Source organism: Chaetodon trifascialis, chromosome 20 (assembly GCF_039877785.1).
Source record: "Chaetodon trifascialis isolate fChaTrf1 chromosome 20, fChaTrf1.hap1, whole genome shotgun sequence".
NCBI classification, from domain to species: Eukaryota; Metazoa; Chordata; class Actinopteri; order Chaetodontiformes; family Chaetodontidae; genus Chaetodon; species Chaetodon trifascialis.
The window spans coordinates 20429952-20451320 of NC_092075.1; the positions used below are offsets into that span (position 1 = coordinate 20429952).

Below are 21369 nucleotides of genomic sequence, written 5' to 3' on the forward strand. Positions count from 1 at the left end.
CCCGGAACATTCTTTTCTGGTTTCTATTCGGCAACTTTCCCACAACGTTTTAAGAATGTTGGTGATGTTCTCATAACCACATGCATTTTTGGGGGGCAATTATTGTAATGTTTCCCCCGAGGTAACTCTCCCACAAAGTTCTACGAATGTTGTGCAAATGTTTGTGGCCAACTTAACATTCCTACAGTGTTCTACTAACTACATGACGTCATGTTTTGAGGAGATCATTTTTGCAATGTTTCCCCGAGCATATCCTTTTTGGCTGCTAGTGTTTCAGTTATTCACTTATGTTTTCATTTCATATGTTTTTTATTATGTATATTGAAAGATATGCAGGTGTAATTTTTAATAATCTAATAATATTCATATCTGCCAGCAATACATGGTTTAGTGTGGAGAACGCGTTTTACAAGTTTGGATCACCTCATATACAGTACATCATTCTGAGCATGTTGTGTTTCTTCATTTCAAATTTGTATTGGTGAGACTTGCTTTCAAGGCAAAACACATTCACATCTTAAAGTAGTAGGAATTTCTTAGACATGTAGCCTGACTTTATAGATGATGATTGAATTAAAATTATTTCACATTGTTTCAATATACAATTAGCTGAAATGTAGCTGTAGACTGACTGTATAGATGATGGTTGAATCAGTTCTGATTCCATGTCAGTTGTGATTGGAAATCAAACGTTTATCAGTCAATAGCAGAGAAGGCCAATTCTGAAGAAACTGAAGCGTGAATGCTAGATGTTGAAAAGCTTATGCTATACTGCACAGCTGGCTAAAAAACAAACAAACAATAAAACCAAAAAATATCAAAGATGTTGGATATTTTAAGGTTGATTGAAGTTTCTGGCGTAAGGTATAAATGAGTGGATAATAGTTGAAAAGCGTATGAATAGGGATGGACAAACAGCTTCAAATCATATTGTATGAAGACATGGCTGACGGCATATGAAGAGTTGGAACCCTAGGAAAAGATCTAATTAGTATGAACGAGACTAAAAAGTTGAATCAATCCCACAGTGTCTGAAAGATGTGGAACATTTTAAGGTTTGAATGGAGTTTCCATCTGAAAGTACAGTAGCTACAGGCAGCAGCCAGTTAGCTAAGCATAGCATCAATACTGGAAAGAGGAGGAATGCTAGCCTGGTTGAATGACGATGTGCATGGACTCTAGTTAAATGCATTTCCTGTTTTATTTTGAAGTAACTCTGCTTTATGCACTCCTGTAAATGTTACTTCCTGTCATTGTTCAGTTTCCCTCCAGTTTTATCATCACCTATTCTTGATTATCCAATCAGTCCTCCCAGTGCTTATTGTCCTAGCTGTCCACCACCTGTTTAGCAGGCTGTCTTTGTCCTCTCTGCAGACTAGCATTCCAGCATTTATTATTTCCATTGTTGTTTAGCTGTGTTTTATCTCTGCCTGCTGTTTGCATTTAGAGTATTGTGCAGCTGACTTTCTGTTTTGTCCATTACCCTAACTTAATTAAACTTTTGACATTTTTGGACTTGGACTGTTGTGTGATCCTTGCTGTGCAGTCTCTTTCACAGGCACATTCACAGAGAAACAGTGGTGTGTTTGTGGCAAAAATGGAGTGAAGGGGAGAGGACTGCAGTGTGGTTGAGCTCTAGTAAGGATTTTAATGCTAAGATGGTAGGGCTAACCCAGCTGGGAAAATTTGCTTCCCAAGATGTTCTGGGAACATTCTTTTTTGGTTGTGAGAAAGTTTATTGAATGTTCCTACACAACATTCCCTAGATGTTAAAAGTTTTGAAGTTTTTCTGATGGAAAACAAACATTATTGTTATGTTCCCTAATAATTTCTGGGAAGGTTAGTTGAACATTTCCCCTTAACGTCCTCTGGATGTTAAAATGAGAGCTTTTTCAAAATAGAACTAAAATGAGGTTGTATTCTCAGAATGTTCTTGGAAGGTTAGTTGAATAAGTCTTATGTTACAAGGTTTTGTAGCATTGTGAGTGAATGTTGAAAGAACTGTCGTATTAGCATCAAGCAACCTTTCTGGAACATTCAACTAACCTTCCCAGAACATAATAATATTAGTTTTATATCAACATCTAGAGAAGGTGAAGGGGACACGTTTTAGTAACCTTCCTCAAAAGAGTAACCCAGACTGGATGAGCCCACAGTTTGTCACAACCTGGCTCGTAGGACCACGACAAAGAAGAAGAAAAGCCCTTTCAAAGATCATATTAAGTAATGTCTTTTAACAACAGTGACTGAAATGTAAGCATGCAAGCATAACAAAGGATCACAAAGCATAGGATGTTAATGTCAGTAGTGTTAGTGTGCATGGAGGGCAAGAATCATGTGGGAATGTTGAACATGCATAAAATAGGCAAAGCAGAACCAGGAAGAAAGGCCAGGAACACTGTGCTCAGATGTCAGCACTGATGACTAGCCTGTAAACAGCAAGGTACATTTTAAGATCATTGCTAAACAGGTAACAGCAGGGGTCACCACGCAGGCAAGTTCACTGTGTCGGTGGATAAAAGCTGTTTCATTGACAGAAAAGAGGGAAGGCATTTAGGTAAAAGGTCCCTCACAATATTTCTTGCATTTTGGGGGGTGGGGGGCATTCAATCAATCTTAGGGACCCCAAAATAGCTTGTGACGGCCCTGCTAAATCTACAAACGGTTCATCCCTTGCTCATAGCTCATTGGCTGTCACTGTGCTGATGTGAAATTGCATAATGAGCAGACTATCAGCTTGACTGCAGGTTCTCCAAAGACATGCGCGACTGCAGCCTGTTATTTAAAGTTTTGCAGCAGTCTTGAAGTAAGGCGTGGTGCTGCTTTTAACGTCAACATGATAGCTCTGGTGTTTACCAGCGTTTTGGCAGGACTGCTGGCTCTTCTTCTCTACCAGAGGATGACTTATCCCTTCTTGTGGGCGGATTTGATTTATTACTTCAAACTTCAGAGGTACAGAAAGACAGTGCAGGCTCGCATGCAGCAAGGAATCATCACATACCTCGACTGTTTTCTCTACCAGGCCAGGAAAAACCCGAACAAACCCTTCATCATCTTCGAAAAGCAGACTCTGACATACCAAGATGTGGACCGCAGAAGCAACCAGTTTGCGAACGCGTTCCGGACGGAGGGCTCTTTGAAACAAGGAGACATTGTTGCTCTGTGGATGTTCAACGAACCGGATTTTATCTGTGTGTGGCTGGGACTGTGTAAACTGGGCTGTGAAGTGGCCTTTCTCAACGTCAACATTAAAGCCAAGTCTCTGCTTCACTGCCTTCAGAGTTGTGGAGCCAAGACGCTTGTTGTTGGCGCAGGTATGGCACGTTTTCTCACGTTTTTTTACACAGTTTACTTGAAGTGAACGGAGCTCTAACAGCGCTCCTCGCGGGGCTTTCATTTATCAAGTCCGACCACAGAACCTTTCGAAATGATCCTCACACAGTCACATCTACAGTCACTAAACACATAAATAGGAGTGGCTGCTATTCACACACACACACACACACACACACACACACACACACACACACACACACACACACACACACACACACACACACACACACACGAAAAAACACGTTGGAAAGTCTATTATGACACACACGCTTTGCATTGGCCTCCAGGGCCGAGCAAAGACTTTTTGGGGTCTTTTTCATGTCCTTAATTAGGGTTCCTAGAATTTGGGCAGCACATTGTTCTTGACAGTTTCCTTATTGAAAGCACAAATGTACACTGTACTTTGATACAAAATACATTTAGGAAAATACTACGGTGTAAAAAGTCTATATATACTAAGATATATGCAGCATAACCAGTATTAGCAGTATGAGTAATATTAACTTTATGAATACAGAGAAATGAATACACTATACAGCATGTGCTGCAGTTCCAGGAGGCAGTTGCAATACATAAAATGTATTGGTAAGTATGAATTATGCTAACAGGAGATATTATATACAGAAAAGACAGCTGGATATGTATACAGTGTATACACAATAACAACAACAACAACAACAACGTTTATTTATAAAGCACAATTCATGCATAGAGTCTATTACAAACTTTGTTTACTTGATTTTGCCCACAAGTTAAGCTCAGTGGAACCACAGTGATTCAGTGGCAGCCAGGTCTCTGTGGAGCAGTCTCTGAGAAATCCAGGTCCTAAAGCGCCCTATGATGAATAGTCCTTGGCAAACAAAACTAGGCAAATGAAATGAAATGAAATTGAAGTAAAGGTTGGCACTGGGTACATATATACAGTATGGATAGAGAGCAGGCTCTCCCATACCATACTGCTGTGTTTGTGGTGGGCAGGTAGGGAGGTACATGCCAATTGTAGACAGGTACAAGACAAACCACTACCACCACTAGGGGGAAGCCAATCCTATTATAAAAACCCATGATAAAACTTATTATAAGAACCTTTAATGGTAATCTTTCGTTTCTCCAATTTTAGGAAAGACAAAATATCAGGCAGCTGAGATTTAAATTACGGTAGCACAGGGGATGTCCAGAGTAGCAGAATTTTCCTAAGAATAATAGTACAAAAAAAAAAGGAGAACAGACAATAATGGATACAAAATAAAACTCTACTATATATCTGTACATTATACACAAAAAGAATATAAAATAATATTGCTTTGAATATTTGAATTGTACATGGTAAGATATGGATAATAAAATGCACTTTTTAGAACCATTGTACTGTAGAAAATATCTAAAACAGTAGAAAAAGAATACATAAGCACAGTAAAAAATAGATAATATTTCACAAGATATTTGCACAAATGTAAATATATATTAGCAAATGTTAGATTTAAATAATTCAGTTGTGCAAACAGTAGGTTTGTGATGTTGTGATGTGAAACAACATCAACACAGTGCTTCATTAAAAGATCCTTGAGTTAAACAGTCTGACAGCTGTTGGAATGAAGGACCTGTGGTAGTGGTGTTCCTCTTACACAGTGGATGCAGCACTCTGTTGCTGAAGGAGCTATTTAAGGCCCCCACCGTTTCATTCAGCGGGTAGGATGGGTTGTCCATGATCGATGTCAGCTTCGTTAACATCCTCCTCCCACCCACCTTCTTGACGGTGTGCAGCGGGCAGTCCAGGACAGAGCCAGCTCTCCTGACAAGTTTCTTGTCTTTTTCTGTCCGTCTCAGAGCTTCCACAGCATCAGCAGACCACTGCACAGAAAATTGCAGATGCCATCACTCTGTCAAATGTTCTTAACAGTGACCAAAAAATGACCAAAGTAGAAAGACAGAGAACTGGGAAATTTATAGATACCAAGGTAATATATTCATTTTATTCACCACCCTTCCTGCCAATCAAAGTGGCAGGCAGCTCCGCCTGCGTAGGTCAAATTTGACTGTTGCTGCCAGGGAAGCAAGGTTTTGTTCCCCCATTGTGCAAATGGATTGTATAATTGCAATGTCAGAGTATTTAAATCCTGAGTTGATAGTCTGAAATGTTTTTAATTTATAGTTATAGTACACATCCTTGATGTGCTCCGCAAAAGAGAGAGAAGGGTTTGGAGCACTGGGTTTTTGTGAACACAGATGTGTGTGGGGGTAATAATTTGATCCAGATGAGGACGGCACCAAAGCTGAACTGTCACAGAGTAGAGAGCTTTTGTGAATCCTGTCTGATCCTCTGGTATAACTGAGGGCTTGACAGATTCCAATGGGTGAGCGAAGACCTTTGGAAATATTTTCATGTCAACAGATAAGAGCAAGATTGAGTGAAACAATGCACAGTTTACATGTAACAGGTTTCTGCCCCTCTGGAAGCTCAAAAAGATTGAGGCTTTTGTAAGGGTCAGCGGCAAAGAGCCATGGTGGTGTGACTGATTGAACATTTCTAGTAGCAATGGGGTCAGCTGGTTTAATTTTGAGTCTTTTAAGACTCTGCCTTCAGACCAGGTGACAAGGCATGCCAAAGCATGAATATACCCAAAGAATCCACAGCCAATTCCAGGACAGCGGTGACACATGGCAGGGAATCAAGGCCATCACTAACTACAGGACAACACCACCTGCCTGTGACAGTAATGCCTCACTTCCAGATGTGCTGAACAACTTTCACACTCGGTTTGCGGCGCAGAATGGCAGCAAGGAGGAACCATCCTTCCTCCCAACGACCAGATGCTGTGTCTAGCCACGGCTGATATGAGGAAAACTCTGCAGAGGCAATCCACGGAAGGCTGCTGAACCAGACAATATTCCTGGCAGAGTGCTCAGAGGATGTGTAGAGCAGCAGAGGTTCTCACTGACATCTTCAACACAGCCCTATGCACTGCCGTTGTTCCATCATGCTTCAAAGACTCCACCATTGTCCCCATGCTGAAAACATCTTCAGTGCTTGCCTCATGACTGCCGTCTCGTTGCACTCAAACCTATCATTATGAAATACTTTTAGATGCTTGTCATGAGATGCATGAAGATTCTGTTTCCCCCTAAACTGACCCCATGCAGTCTGTGCATTGTCCCAATTGCTCGACAGATTTTGCCATCACCATCATCCTCCATTCGTTGTGGATGTCACCACACGCCTCTCACATAAACTCTTCACCCTCTTGCCTGCAAAAGGCACCAAAGCATTCGAGCCCTCACAGCCAGACTGTAACAGTTTCTTCCCTCAAGCCAACAGACTCCTCAGTACTCAGTGATTGACTGTGGCTCTGTGTTGTTCGGTCCTGGAGGAATATTCTTTGTTTCTCTTTGTACCAACTGAAGATGGTTGAAATGATAATAATGACAGTCAATTTTTACAGCGCAACAGCAAATCAAAATTTGAAGGGTCCATCACACTTAAGTTGATGAATCTAAATGTTCATAAACTCGTGTGAACCCCACAATTTTTGGATGAAACTCATTTTATTTAGACAAAGTTACCCATTTTACCTTGCCCAATAGTGCAGGGGCTTTTGTCTCTCAAAAGTTTTCACTTCACAATGTGTGAAATGCTTAAACTCCAGCAAAGTCAAAGACTTATCTGAAAACTGCAGCTCTTGTAAAATTCTGTCCTTTTATTGTACAGTAAAAGTTAACATTTTTCAAGTCACAACCTCCATGTGAAATATTATCAGTCGTACTGATAGTGGAGAGGTAGAGAGCAAAGTATCATGCCATGTTTTCTCCCATCAGTAAGCATACCCATGTATTTAAATGGTATGCACCCTGAATCTGAAGGATATGTTTATATTGACTTTTCACCTAAATTGTTTCAATATCATGTTTTGTGATTAATGATTAATGAATGATTATGGAATGTGCTATCTTGACCACAGCATCACACACATACAGTCAAATCTATGTGTAGGGAGGACAAAATAACAGGAACACCTTAGAGTACAATTCAGTCTGATACAACTTCTCAAAGTAAATAGAAATGGAAATGGAATGAACAGCGCTTTGTACATGTTTGTTTACTGGCTTTGGTTTTGTCTGATGAAGCAGCAGTGAGATAACCATTGTGTCTGTTTATCCAGAGTTGGTGCGTTTGGTGGAGGAGGTGCTGCCTGATCTGAAGGACAACACGGCTGTGTGGGTGGTGGATCACACATCACCCTCCAAAGATTTCGGCACCTTGTTAGATAAGCTGGAACACATGTCTGGTGAACCTCTAAGTGACCTTCCTAAAGTTGACATCATGTCAAACTTTCTCTTCATTTTTACTTCAGGCACTACAGGTACTCATGAGCATTATTACAGTTACAGTTATTACATAACATATAACATATATCAAGTGCCATTATCAGGTCAACATTTCAATTTGTCCAATACTTTGGTTTATGACCAAATGCCTAAAAAATGAATGACATTCTCAGCAGCCTCAACTGTACCTTATGTTTATTCCAAATTAGCAAATGTTAGTATGCTAAAACAAATTAAGAGGGTGAACTTGGACCACCATTTATGCTGTATATCAGCATTTTAACATTGTCACTGTGAGCATGTCAGCATACTGACATTTAGCATTTATTTCAAAACATCACTTTGTGTAAGTGTAGCTTCACGGAGCTGCTAGCATGGCTAGCAGTCTTGTTTTAAACACCAAAGCCATTTGATGGCTCTCACAATGATTATGTGGTATAAAACTTGGTAGAAGTGCTTAAACACAGTACATAAGAGAGTAATACATTTACACTGTGAAAACCAAACCAGATAAAAAGAAAGCATAATAAAACAGCATAATGTAGTACATCAAATCCAATTATTTCAGTCCAGACAAATTGCAAACATCTAACACTAATATCCTCAATGCAAAGCGTCTAATTTAAAGATTTAAAGAGTAAGATGACTAAGTTCTGAATCCACCAGAGTTAGCAATGTAATTACCAAACCAATTTAGAGATTAAAATGTCATACAGATGCTCGGCAGATGCAATTTCATGCTTGTAAATTTACAGCACGTCAACCATTTTGCAGTGGATGTGCTATTCTTTTCCAGGTCTCTCCAAGGCAGCCCGTGTAGGTCATCTGAAAGCCATTGTGAGCATGGCCTTCTTTCAAATGTGTGGAGCAACTTCTGATGACATCATCTACATCACTCTTCCTCTTTACCACATGTCTGCTTCCCTGTTAGGGATTGGAGGATGCATACAAATAGGTAAGAACAACTGACTTCAGGCAATTTAACTCATCTTTCAGCGTACATTTTTCAAGAGCACCACCAGATGCACTGTGTCGCATTCTGCCTGCACCTACAGATAAAAAACAGAGTAGTAAGCAAAGCTGAAGGAACACCCATGAGATTCAATGAAAATTGCCAAGAAATGAGTATTTAGTGTGAGAGCTGCACTCAGTTCTTTACAATCAATGGGAGAAAATGGCACATACATACATGCAGTTATGTCTGTCAAGCAGAAGGAATGGTACAATTGTGCAATTATGAAATAATCTCCCAATATACAGAATCAGTCCAAAGTTTGGACACACCTCAATATTCCATTTTTTTCTTTGTTTATATTATTTTGCTTTTCAATTAGCAGGTGTGCCTTGTCAAAAGTTAATCATGAATTTCTTACATTCTCAATGTGTTTGAGACCATCAGCTGTGTTGTGCTAAGGTAATGTCCGAATACAGTAAATAGCTCTATTCAACTACTGTATTCATCCATATTATGGCAAGAACAGCTCGGCTAAGTAAAGAGAAATGACAATCCATCATTACTTTACTGTGATGAAATGACTGTCATGAGGTCCACCCCAGGAAAGGAGGACCAAGAGCTACCTCTGCTGCAGAGGACAAATTCATTACAATTAGCAGCATTAAAATTCACCAATTAACAGCACCTCAGATTAGAGCCACATAAATGCTTCACAGACACGTCAACATCAACTGAAGGTGTCTTTATGAGACACAGAGAAGGTGAACGGATGGTGTCTGCATGTGTGTTTCCCACCATGAAGCATGGAGGAGGAGGTGTGATTGTGTGGGCATGCTTAGCTTGTAACACTGTTGTCTATTTGTTCAAAATTCAAAGCCCACTTAACCAGCATGGCCACCACAACATTCTGCAGCAACATGCCATTCCATCTGGTTGGTGCTTCATGAAACCACCATTTGTTTTTCAAAGGGACAATGACCCTAAAAAAACCTCCAGCCTGTGTGAGAGCTATTTGATCAAGAAGGAGGGTGATGGAGTGCAGCATCAGATGACCTGACCGCCACCATCACCAGACCAGCATATTTGCTGGTCTGGTGATGGTGCTGTGGAAGCTGCTCAGCATATTTGGGAACTCCGTTAAGACTGTTGGAAAAGCATTCGAGGTGACTACCCCATGAGGCTGGATGAGAGAAGGCCAACAGTGTGCAAAGCTGTCATCAAAGGTGGCTGGTTTAGAAGAATCTGAAATGTAGAAAATCATAAAAAAAAAAAAAAAAAGGAAAAACGATTGGATGAGAAGGGTTGTCCTTTTGACTGGCACTCTGTCATTTTCAAGAAGTTTGGGAAAGAACCCTTGATAAACAGCAAGTTTATCTGATGGCCAAAGCTACAAAGTACAAAACTCCCGAAAGTCACTGTTCAATGGTGTTTGCCAACAAATAATACCAGCATTTAATCCCCTTAAAGACACAAACTCTTGTTTTTTATATTCATGTTGGCGTACACATTAACCAAACAAGATATAATATGTTAATGAGTGAGCTTTAGACGTGTTTGCAGATTATAACTGCAAAACACTTCCCCTAATGATGGGTTCATCATAACAATGTGCCATTTGTCGGATCAGGTCTAACTATGAGTGAGTACAAACATCAAAGTTCAGATCTTTGCCTCTGCAACTTCCTTTTCTAATTATTTAGTTGGTTTGACCTTCACCTACCTGTGTTTTCCCACACAGTAAACCGGCTGTGGCTGCATGACAAACACAATTCCTGGAAGATTTGTTGCTTGTATTCAGTATGTTATAAGGTCCAAGGCGAACAGTGGAGGAAACCATCACGACGACGGATATCCTCTTCATAGGCCTATAAGGAATACTCACTTCCTTCCTCCTATACCAGGAGAAAAGGCTGAAAGCAAGCAGTGGAAATTTCTCACTGCGGCTCCAGCTTTTAATGTTTGCACCAATGTTGTTAAACATCAAAATTGTCTATAGCAGTGCTGAGAGTAAAATCACGTAACATATTACTGTAATTTCACTATTTGGTGGTAACTACAAATGAAGCTAATTGCATTTTCAAATTAAATAACGCAGTTACAATCACTGAAATTTGAATTTGTTACTTGTTTCTTTTGTTTTATGTAAAAATAGTGGACAACTGCAGAGGACAGTAGATGAATGCAGCCTATTCTCTGGATTTTTAGGTTTATGTTCTCCCTTCACCTTTTAGGCATGCAAGACATTTCAGGAAATGTGGACTTGGCTTTCATCGTAGTGGTTGTAATGTTTCTAATATAAAGTGAAGAAACGGGCACATCAAAAATAATTATGATGGTACAACTGTAGCTTAAAGGTAGCAATGCTAGTTGGGAGTAGGTCAGGAGTAGTAATAACTCCTTTCGCTCCATAATAGGTGCAATGATAGATAAGGATTGACAGTTGTTTTGTCCCACACAGCACCACAGCAACCCTAAAATTATTATCTATGTGTGCATTAATAATAATAATATTAATTAATAATTAATTATTTGAAGCAGACATTTATAATTACTGTCCATTGTAATCACTTTTATATGCAGTTAATTATAAAGTAGTTCACTTGCTTTAGAGAGAAGTAACTGTAACTACTTACTAATTTTCAGTATCTTGCACAACACTGGTTTTAGTAATATGTTGTCTTACACCGCTCACTGTCTCCCTTGCCATCTTGTCCTTCGGATCACAGGTGCAACATGTGTGTTAAAAAAGAAGTTTTCCGCCAGTCAGTTTTGGAAGGACTGTGTGAAACACAATGTGACTGTGGTCCAGTATATAGGAGAGCTCTGTCGATACCTGGTCAACCATCCCAAGGTAAGCCTGGCAACATTTAAAATGCAAACTCTTTTCTTGATCCTAAATTATAATTATAGATGTTTGAAGAGACAGTAGTGACCCCTAGAGGCTGCAGTGTTCATTACTACAAATGAAAACAATATCATGATCGTATTGGATGGTACAAATCTATTTTTTGAACATTATTTGTGGAGGGGCTCAATGGGTGCTCAATAATCATGAAATCTGCTCTTTCAAACCATTGATCTGTTCACACATTTGGAAAAAGTAAGCTTCAAGAGCTACACGAAGCATTTTTTGCTTGTATTCTTCACTTGTACAAGCAGTTTCAAACTGCTTCCAGTCTTTGTGCAAAGCTGAGCTAAATGTGTTCTAGACCCATCACTGCCCAGGACTCACAGTTTTGACTCTGGACAAGACAGTACAAAAGCATATTTCCCAAAAGATAGGACTGTTCCTTTAAAGAGTTAAGCGCTGTTATTTAATCCAAGTCTTACACTGCCTCCAGGTTCCAGAGGAGATGGCTCACAAGGTTCGGCTGGCAGCAGGAAGTGGCCTCAGGTCAGATGTTTGGAAGGAGTTTCTCAATCGCTTTGGTAAAATCAAGATCAGAGAGGGTTATGGCCTGACTGAGGCCAGCATCGGCTTCCTCAACTACACTGATGAGGTTGGACCAATTGGGAGGGCGAGCTATTTCAACAAGGTAAGAGACAAAACATTTAGGTGATGTTTCCTCTGGACCACACTCTGTATATCATCATGTCTTATGTTGTTGGAGATACAAAATATACACAATAATGAATTACTACTTTATTATATGGGTAACATCTTTTCCCCATTTTAAAAATATGCCTGAGGAGACCAACTACATTGCAAAAGCAGTAAATTTGGTAATAATGTACTGTAAGTTCATCATATTATACATTTTAATCATTGTTAATATAATAAATACTAACTCAGTTCAACACAGCTTCAAATTTTGTGTGTCACACACTCCATCATACAAGTACAATGTGCAGTGAAATGTTACCAATTCCAACAGATACAATTAAATGGTTAGAGATGAAGGAAGGAAGAAATGTATAATAATTGCAGAATGTATACTGTAGTTAGTCTAACAATCAGTATAATGCAGTGGTATAAAGTACAGTAATAAATTGAGAAACATTTTATAAAGCAAATACAAATATTTCCAAATTTTCAAATCAAAAAATCTAAAATGCATACAACATATACAACGCCTGCAGAGCACAGTACAGTTTAATGAATATAGATGTAGTATGATGAAATATATATAAATGCATTACTGACTGTATGGTATATAACTATGATGTAGCGGTTTTATTTACTGAAAACCATCCATGGTGATGTAACCTCGTTTGTCAGATGATAAATGCTACAGCAGTTGCTCATCAAGTAACATCTATTGTCATTTATTTTTTCAGCTTTCTATGCCATTTGAGCTCCTGAGATATGATCCACAAACATACGAGCCAGTTCGAACAGACTCTGGAAGAGGCATACGAGCACAAAAGGGTAAATGGATCACATGACAAATCCTTTAACATGGACAGTTATCATTCTGATGATTAATCCCAAGTGATTTTTAACTCAGAAAAAAAATTTGTCAACAACGGCTATTGCTAGAGGGTACAGCTAGATGTTTGTTAATTCAAGGTCAAGGTCAACTTCATTATCCCACAAGACAAATTCATGTGGTCACGAGTCTCAGTTAAAACACAAGCATAAACTATACATGCACTAACAAACAGACACACACACACACACCTACACTACACCATCCTGAGCAATGCTAGCAATATAAAATTATACATGCGATAATATCCAGTCTAAATACTCTATATGGATAATCAAAATGGCCACAAACAAAATACAGTCTAAGCATTCAGTATTCACAATCCAAACACCCAGAACCCAGAATATAAATGTATATTTCTTTTTATTGCTGTCTATGGAACATACAGTAGCTGTGCGTATAGCTCATGTTTGACTAAATGTACTGTGCATCCTGTGTGTGTGCACAGGAGAGGCAGGGATCCTGGTAGCTCCTGTAACAGCCATGAACCAGTTCTTGGGCTATGCAGGGAACAAGGTCCAGTCTGAGAAGAAGCTGCTCAGGGATGTGTTCAGAGATGGTGATGTCTATTTTAACACTGGAGACCTCCTGCTCCAAGATAACAGGGACTTTCTTTACTTCCGTGACCGCATTGGAGACACTTTCAGGTACCTTACTGTCTGTATATAAAACTGTGTTAACACAACCTGGCTAATGTATTTCTGTTTCAGTTGGCAAGTTTGTTGAAAGTGAGAATACACAATTGAAATGTTTGCTGGTGTCATTTTGAATAGAAACCTTCTACCAATGTGATCTAAGATCGGTCAACACCCAACAATCAAATATTTATACTAGGGTTGCTTTGTCTTTATTGTCTCTTTGTTTCTCTCCGTTGCATCTGTAACTGTTCTCCACTTGTTCCCTTGGATTCATTTGAACACATAATATGACACATAATCCTAATAGGAGTAACAAGGTCACACAGGAATCACTGCCAACACTACAAGGCTGCTTTTTACTGATGTCATCCCCCATAACAAAACAGAATTAAATGTTGCAGCCTCGGGGAAAACAACAGTGGTCTCAGGTTGACATTCCAATCATTCCATACTTAATACATAAAAATACACAAGAATTAAGTGCTGAGTTTCAGGGCATCAATTACAAGATCCATCCATCCATCCATCCATTCATCCATCCATTTTCTCCCACTTCATCCGGGGCCGGGTCGCGGGGGGAGCAGTCCGAGCAGTGATGCCCAAACTTCCCTCTCCCCGGACGCTTCCCCTAGCTCTTCAGGGGGGATCCCGTGGCATTCCCAGGCCAGCCGAGTGACATAGTCACTCCAGCCTGTCCTGGGTCTTCCCTGGGGCTTCCTCCTGGTGGAACATGCCTGGAACACCTCCCTAGGGAGGCGTCTAGGGGGCATCTGATAAAGATGCCCGAGCCACCTCAGCTGACTCCTCTCGATGTGGAGGAGCAGCGACTCTACTCTGAGTTCCTCCCGGGTGACAGAGCTCCTCACCCTATCTCTAAGGGAGCGTCCTGACACCCTGTGGAGAAAACTCATTTCAGCCACTTGTATCCGGGCGGTATCCTGACCGGCAAATCTTCTTTACCATGACAGACAAGTACAGCGACCGCATTACTGTAGCCGCTGCACCGATCCGCCTGTCAATCTCACGCTCCATCCCTCCCTCACTCGTGAACAGGATCCCAAGATAATTAAACTCCTCCACTTGAGGCAGGAACTCTCCCCCAACCTGAAGGGAGCAAGCCACGTTTTTCCATGACAGTGGGATTGAGGAGATCCTTGAAGTATTCCTTCCACCGCCCGACAATATCCTCAGTCAAGGACAACAGCTCCCCACCTCCACTGTAAACAGTATGGCAGAAAGCTGCTTTCCCTTCCTGAGGCGCTGAATGGTTTGCCAGAATTTCCTCGAGGCCGACTGGTAGTCCTCCTCCATGGCCTCCCCGAACTCCTCCCAGACCCGAGTTTTTGCTTCTACAACCGCCCGAGCTGCCGCACGCTTGGCCTGCTGGTACCCGTCAGCTGCCTCAGGAGTCCCACGAGCCAACCAGGCCTGATAGGACTCCTTCTTCAGCTTGACGGCATCCCTTACTTCCGATGTCCACCACTGGGTTCGGGGGTTGCCACCAAGACAGGCACCGCCAACTTTACGGCCACAGCTACGGATGGCTGCATCAACAATGGAAGTGGAGAACATGGTCCATTCGGACTCAATGTCTTCAACCTCCCTTGGAATCTGGTCGAAGCTCTCAGAGGTGGGAGTTGAAAACCTCCCTGACAGCGGGTTCTGCCAGACATTCCCAACAGACCCTCATGGTACGTTTGGGTCTGCCAAGTCTGTCCCGCTTCCTCCCCTGCCAGCGAATCCAACTCGCCACCAGGTGGTGATCAGTTGACAGCTCAGCCCCTCTCTTCACAGTGTCCAAGACACACCGCCGAAGGTCAGATGATTCGACTACAAAGTCGATCATTGATCTCCGGCCTAGGGTGTCCTGGTGTCACATGCACTGATGGACACCCTTATGCTTGAACATGGTGGTCGTTATGGACAAACTGTGACTAGCACAGAAATCCAATAACAGAACACCACTCAGGTTCAGATCGGGGAGGCCATTCCTCCCAGTCACATCCCTTCAGGTATCACTGTCGCTACCCACGTGAGCATTGAAGTCCCCCAGCAGAACAATGGAGTCCCCGGTTGTAGCACTTTCCAGTACCCCTCCTAAGAACTCCTAGAAGGCTGGGTACTCTGCACTGGTGTTCGGCCCATAGGCCGAAACAGCAGTGAGAGACCTATCCCTGGCCTGAAGGCGCAAGTAGCTGGGGGGCTATAAGCAAGCCCACACCAGCTCATCACCTCTCACTGCGGGCAACTCCAGAGTAGAAGAGAGTCCAGCCTCTCTCAAGGAGTTGGGTTCCAGAGCCCAGACTGTGCGTGGAGGTGAGCCCAACCGCGCTAGCTCAGGCTCTTTCCCCCCCAGCGAGGTGACATGCCATGTCCCCATAGCCAGAGTCGTTGTCCAGGGTTTGGGTCGTCAGGGCCCCCGCCCACGACTGCCACCCATATCGCATAGCACCGGCCCCTTATGATCCTTCCTGCGGGTGGTGGACCTACGGGAAGGCCGGCCCACGTCGCTCCTCGCACTCGCCTGCGAGCCTCAACCCCAGGCCTGGCTCCAGGGTGGGGCCCCAGTGACGCCAATCCAGGCGACGTACGCTTCCTCATTTTCTTTTTTTTCATAAGGGGCTTTGGAACCGCTCTTAGTCTGACCCGTCACCTAGAACCTGTTTGCCTTGGGAGACCCTACCAGGGACATTAAGCCCTGGACAACATAGCCTCTAGGATCATTCAGATGCTCAAACTCCTCCACCACGATAAGGTGTCGGTTCAAAGAGGAGCAATTACAAGATCAACATTGCAAATATAAGCAAAGAAATCACAAATATGAATACGTGAATATGTAAGTACTTGGACTTGAATTAGCCAGAGTGGCCAAAAACATGACTCCAGATGAATGGTAACTGCTGTTTCTGCGCCCGCAAAGTGGCCCAAAAATCAGTTGTTGTACGTTTAACTACATCTATCTTTGTGTCCTCCAGGTGGAAAGGAGAGAATGTTTCCACCACAGAGGTGTCAGAGGTTTTAGGTCTTCTTGATATCTTCCAGGAGGTCAACGTCTATGGAGCTACCATACCAGGTCTGTGTGATCTAAGTGTTACATTGTGATTTGTAATACTGCACAATGTACAGTGGCCCAGTGGTGCTAAACTGAGTTGTTCATGTGTTTTTGACTTTGTTCATTTGGTATGGACTTGTGATGTAGGAGAAGATATGGCAGCTGTCACAGGGTTGTGGAAGTAAAAGCAAAAACTAATTCTAAAGTCATGCTGTAGTTTATATGCAGGTAATAAGCTTCAAATGTCTAATTTGGACATATCAAGTGAGTATCTTTGTTGTGGTAGTTTCTTGCTCGTGTTTTGTCCTGTGAAGAAATGTACATGTTGCTACTAGGATGTATCCCTCACTAAGGAAACACTGTGGAAACTCCCAAGAGGAGGTGTGCTCAGAATACTGAAACTTTGGAAAATCTCCTCTTTATTTGTCTAATTCAGACTGCTAAAACCCCATATCAGCTTCAGCTGAGCTGAAATATCACTGTAAGTGGGCATACAGCCCAGGATGCCAGTTGGACATGGTTTAAACTATTCAGCACACAAATATGCCATCCTGAATGGACAGCTGTGTGTAGCATGTAAACAAAATACTATGTGTCCAAACAGCATTATAAATAGTAGATAAAAAATATTTTTAATAAGGACTGTCATGGCTGACTCTGAATGGAAAATGTTCTGCAGTGTCTTTGCCAACACTTTCACAATCTGTAAAAATGTTGTTTATTACAGCCTCTCCATCACCTGCTGCTGTTTGATTAACAGCTGATAGACACCACATAACAGCCTTGTATGCTACCTGTGCACCATACAGCAGGCTTTCCTGCCCTTGCTGCCTTGTAAAAACCATCTCTCCAATATGGGCTACATTGGTAGGGATGTGTTGTTTCAGGTACCAGTGAGGTGATGGAAGATTTCTTGCCAAAAAGTACTAAGATCCAGTTTGTAGTATGGCCATCTGCCATACCAAACTGATGGAAAAAGATATCATCAAAAGAAATCATTCCTCAGTTTTATTTACAATGGGCCTAAATACTTTCAGAAGCAGCAGCTCCTTCCACTTTGCAGCTCCATTGAATGTTGCACCTCAGGGCCTCCATAGTCACATATCATAGACAAATCAAAGCAAGACAGTAGAGGTACTGTGGTTAGTTCGCTTTGCATTCATTCGGTATGACATGGTGACCTTTGTGATCTGTATATGCAGGGCATGAAGGTCGAGCAGGTATGGCTGCTATTGTCCTGAAACAAGATCATGAATTAAATGGAGCAGAACTCTACAACCATTTAGTAAAAACACTTCCTGCATATGCCTGGCCATGGTTTCTCAGAATACAGGTAAGTCATGCAGTTATTCATTACATTCAGCATGTTTCTTTATGTGTAAAGTTATTTTGTTCATTTGTATCCCTGCCTGTGGTTTCAGACCTCTCTGGATGTGACTGAGACCTTTAAGCAGCAGAAAATGAAGCTGGTCCAGGAGGGTTTTAATCCAGAAGTCACCCAGGATCCTCTGTATTTTTTAGACGTCTCTCAGAAAGACTATATTGCCCTGACTGCATCTCTATATCAAGACATAGTGTCTGGAAAGATCAATTTCTAAACATTAGGACAAGTGAAAGCTAGAATAAACAGTACATTTAAAGATAAACTTTAAAAAGATAAACTATATATATATTTGTCTCCACTTGACGCCCTGGTTTGTTATCAGTGCCACAGGCTCCCAACATCTTTAAATTTCAGCCTCTTAAGACAAGGCTGTATCTACCCCTTCTCACAGTTTTCATATGTCAACGAGTTGTGAGCAGTTCAATCAACAACTGATTCTTCTTCCTCAGATTGTTATTGGTCATTCTTATCAGCCTGAAAAGAAGAAGAAAGAAAAACAGAAGCCAAAACTTCCAAAAAACAATATGAGAGCAGAAACTGTTTTTCCTGCTTTCTTATCCTGTTAAACATATGACAACCCCTCAGTGTGTATGGCCTGTGTGCAGGCCAACCATAATTCAACTGTGACAAATAACAAATTAAAGCATCAGTTTTTATTAAGCTATTTAGTATATTGTTTTCTAAATAATGAAAGTGAATTAAAAGTGTCAACAATTTGATCAAACTTCCATTAAGAACATTCTTATTTAGTAACTTACTGTAGAAATAGTGGCCAGACACGTCTTTTTGACAGCGATCTTACACCATACCAGAGCCTTTATTTAGCTCAACTTCAAAAAGAAGTGGGCCTTTATTAGAAGCAGGCCTTTATTAAAGACAGATATTTATTTCAAATTTTCCCTATTTTCTAAGTATATTTGATCAATATTTCAGTAAGAGGGCTCCTGTGTCCTGGTCTGTTGTTTTACTCTACAACTCCTCAATGATTATATGTTTTTGATAAATTCAGTATAATTTATCATATGTCCATTTCCTCAGCACTGATTCCATCAACACAACAACAGTATTTTACTACAGTGTCAGTTTGTCTTTTTAACAGAAATGCATGTTTTATTCCCTTTTTTCCACTTATGTTTTCTTATCTGTTATGGTGTGAAAGTTAAGATATGATTTTGTACAGTATGTTTCATAAGCCATAGGGGCAGAAATTCAGATAAAAAGTATATGCCATGTATATCTGTAGATGGTATATACTGTTCACATATGTGTGAATGTGTATACACACTATATATGTACATAAGTTAGTAAGTAATAAGTAAATATATAATGCACCAACCACAAATTGGTGTTTACAAGCCTTCCAACTCATCATTGTTCTCTTTTGTGGTCGAGTTTTTGGTAGATGTTAGCCTCACCTTGCTCAAATGGCAGAGTAAGTGATTGGTGTCCCTCAGAGCAGCGGAGTGGTGAGTGAAGTATGATACTGGTGAGATTAATGCTGTGGAAATGTACATTACACTGAATTTATCATGTGAGCTATTTAAGTACAAGTAATTCTGCTCCCCCTCAATGTTTTTTATCTGTCTTCTATTAGTGACCAGCATTGACAGTAATCATTCATTCCGGCTATGGCCATTATTTGATATATTATTCGATTTTTGTTTGCAGACTTTGATTTGAAAATTAATGCCATTTCCCTTTTCAGTGGTTGAGATAAATTGGGTGTTGCAGATGCCTGTGATGGATGCATTTATTTGTACTTTTTCAGTAAAATTGGTGTAAGTACAAACTATTTTTAGTACAACAGTACTAAATAGTAGTAGTTCTTGATATAAAATTCATCATCTTTGAGTAAATGTACAGGGAAATGACTAAAAAGCATGGCACTTACCACCACTGACAGTTGTAGTAATGTGTAGCCAAGTGGAAATTTCAAGAAAAATTTCTCAATCTTTTGTCAATCTTTCCACTGAGATTTCACCGTCCACCATGTTTACCATCTCTTGGCCTGTACATGTAATTAATTATTCAGTTTGAATTGCATTGCACTTCAAAGTCTGTCTATATTTATTGAACATTACTGTAAATGTTAAAATAAAAACAAAATATTTCCTATTCATGTGCATGTCTAAATTCCATCTGACAAAAATAAACTCTGATAAACTAAAATATGAATGGTCTGCTGCATATCGTTGCCCCAAAGCAAGTCTTGTTTAGCCTCACAAACTATGATATCTAGAGACGTATTTCTGATGAATTAAGTTAAGATCTGAAGTGGGTACTACAGTGGGTTGTTTCAGGAAGCAGAGCCTCATGTGACACAGAGCCATACAAGATGAATGTAATCAAAATCCATCCATCCATCCATTATCTATACTGCCTATCCCTTTCGGGGTTGCGGGGGGCTGGAGCCTATCCCAGCTACAATGGGCGAGAGGCGGGGTACACCCTGAACCGGTCGCCAGCCGATTGCAGGGCCACATACAAGGACAGAAACATTCACACTCACACTCAAACCTACGGACAATTTAGAGTCATCAATTAACCTAATGAGCATGTTTTTGGTCTGTGGGAGGAAGCCGGAGTACCCGGAGAGAACCCACGCATGCATGGGAAGAACATGCAAACGTCACACAGAAAGGCCCCGCCTGACCCGGGGATCGAACCGGCAACCTTCTTGCTGTGAGGCACGCGCACTACCTGCTGCGACACTGTGCAGCCCCGTAATCAAAATCATTTACAAAAAAATAAACAATCATGTGCATTAGTCTCTAAATTAGCATAATTGTTGGTTTTGAGATATATTTTTTAAAATAGACTATAATCCTTGATTTGTGCCCATTTGTGATTTGTGTCCTTCTGTTGTGCCAGGGTAACACTGGACAGATAGACTTCTTGTTAAAACAATACAATACTCACTTCTTGAGATGTAGTTTGATATGAATTGATCAGTGTTTTTGTGTCCATTAATAATAAATAACTGCCACATATTCTAAAGACAAGCATCCCGTTATTGCAAAAAAGGAAGGTACCTGAGGCCTGTCAGGGAGAACTGCAGTGTGTTATTACTGAAGGTTAATAAGGCATTTGGAATGGCTTTAAAAATCCCTTGAATGTGTAGTCAAAAGCATATTTTATCTTAAAACCATTAAAGAACAATGGCTGCTTCTAAACAAATAAAATCCCTGATAGCCATTAGATAGAGCTTATGTTTATTAGGATACATAGTGTAATTAACCTTGTAAACCAGG

The 21369-nt window shown here is 40.9% G+C and overlaps 1 protein-coding gene across 1 annotated transcript; it reads left to right on the forward strand.

Annotated features, from left to right (window-relative positions):
* Nucleotides 1–2766: 2766 nt before the first annotated feature.
* On the forward strand, nt 2767–20283 carry LOC139348580 (long-chain fatty acid transport protein 6). Its single transcript, XM_070988817.1, has 10 exons — nt 2767–3314; nt 7494–7694; nt 8456–8614; nt 11341–11465; nt 11956–12150; nt 12893–12983; nt 13493–13691; nt 16658–16755; nt 17937–18067; nt 18156–20283. The coding sequence occupies exons 1-10, from the start codon at nt 2837–2839 to the stop codon at nt 18330–18332; spliced, it is 1854 nt and encodes a 617-aa protein (XP_070844918.1). The 5' UTR covers nt 2767–2836; the 3' UTR covers nt 18333–20283.
* The last annotated feature ends 1086 nt before the right edge of the window (nt 20284–21369 follow it).

Bases quoted from the DNA above. Each gene is read 5' to 3' on its own strand.
- LOC139348580 (XM_070988817.1), top strand. From the start codon at position 2,837: ATGATAGCTCTGGTGTTTACCAGCGTTTTGGCAGGACTGCTGGCTCTT. The intron at 12,151-12,892 runs GTAAGAGACAAA...TTATTTTTTCAG, and splicing joins GGGCGAGCTATTTCAACAAG to CTTTCTATGCCATTTGAGCT. The intron at 18,068-18,155 runs GTAAGTCATGCA...CTGTGGTTTCAG, and splicing joins CATGGTTTCTCAGAATACAG to ACCTCTCTGGATGTGACTGA.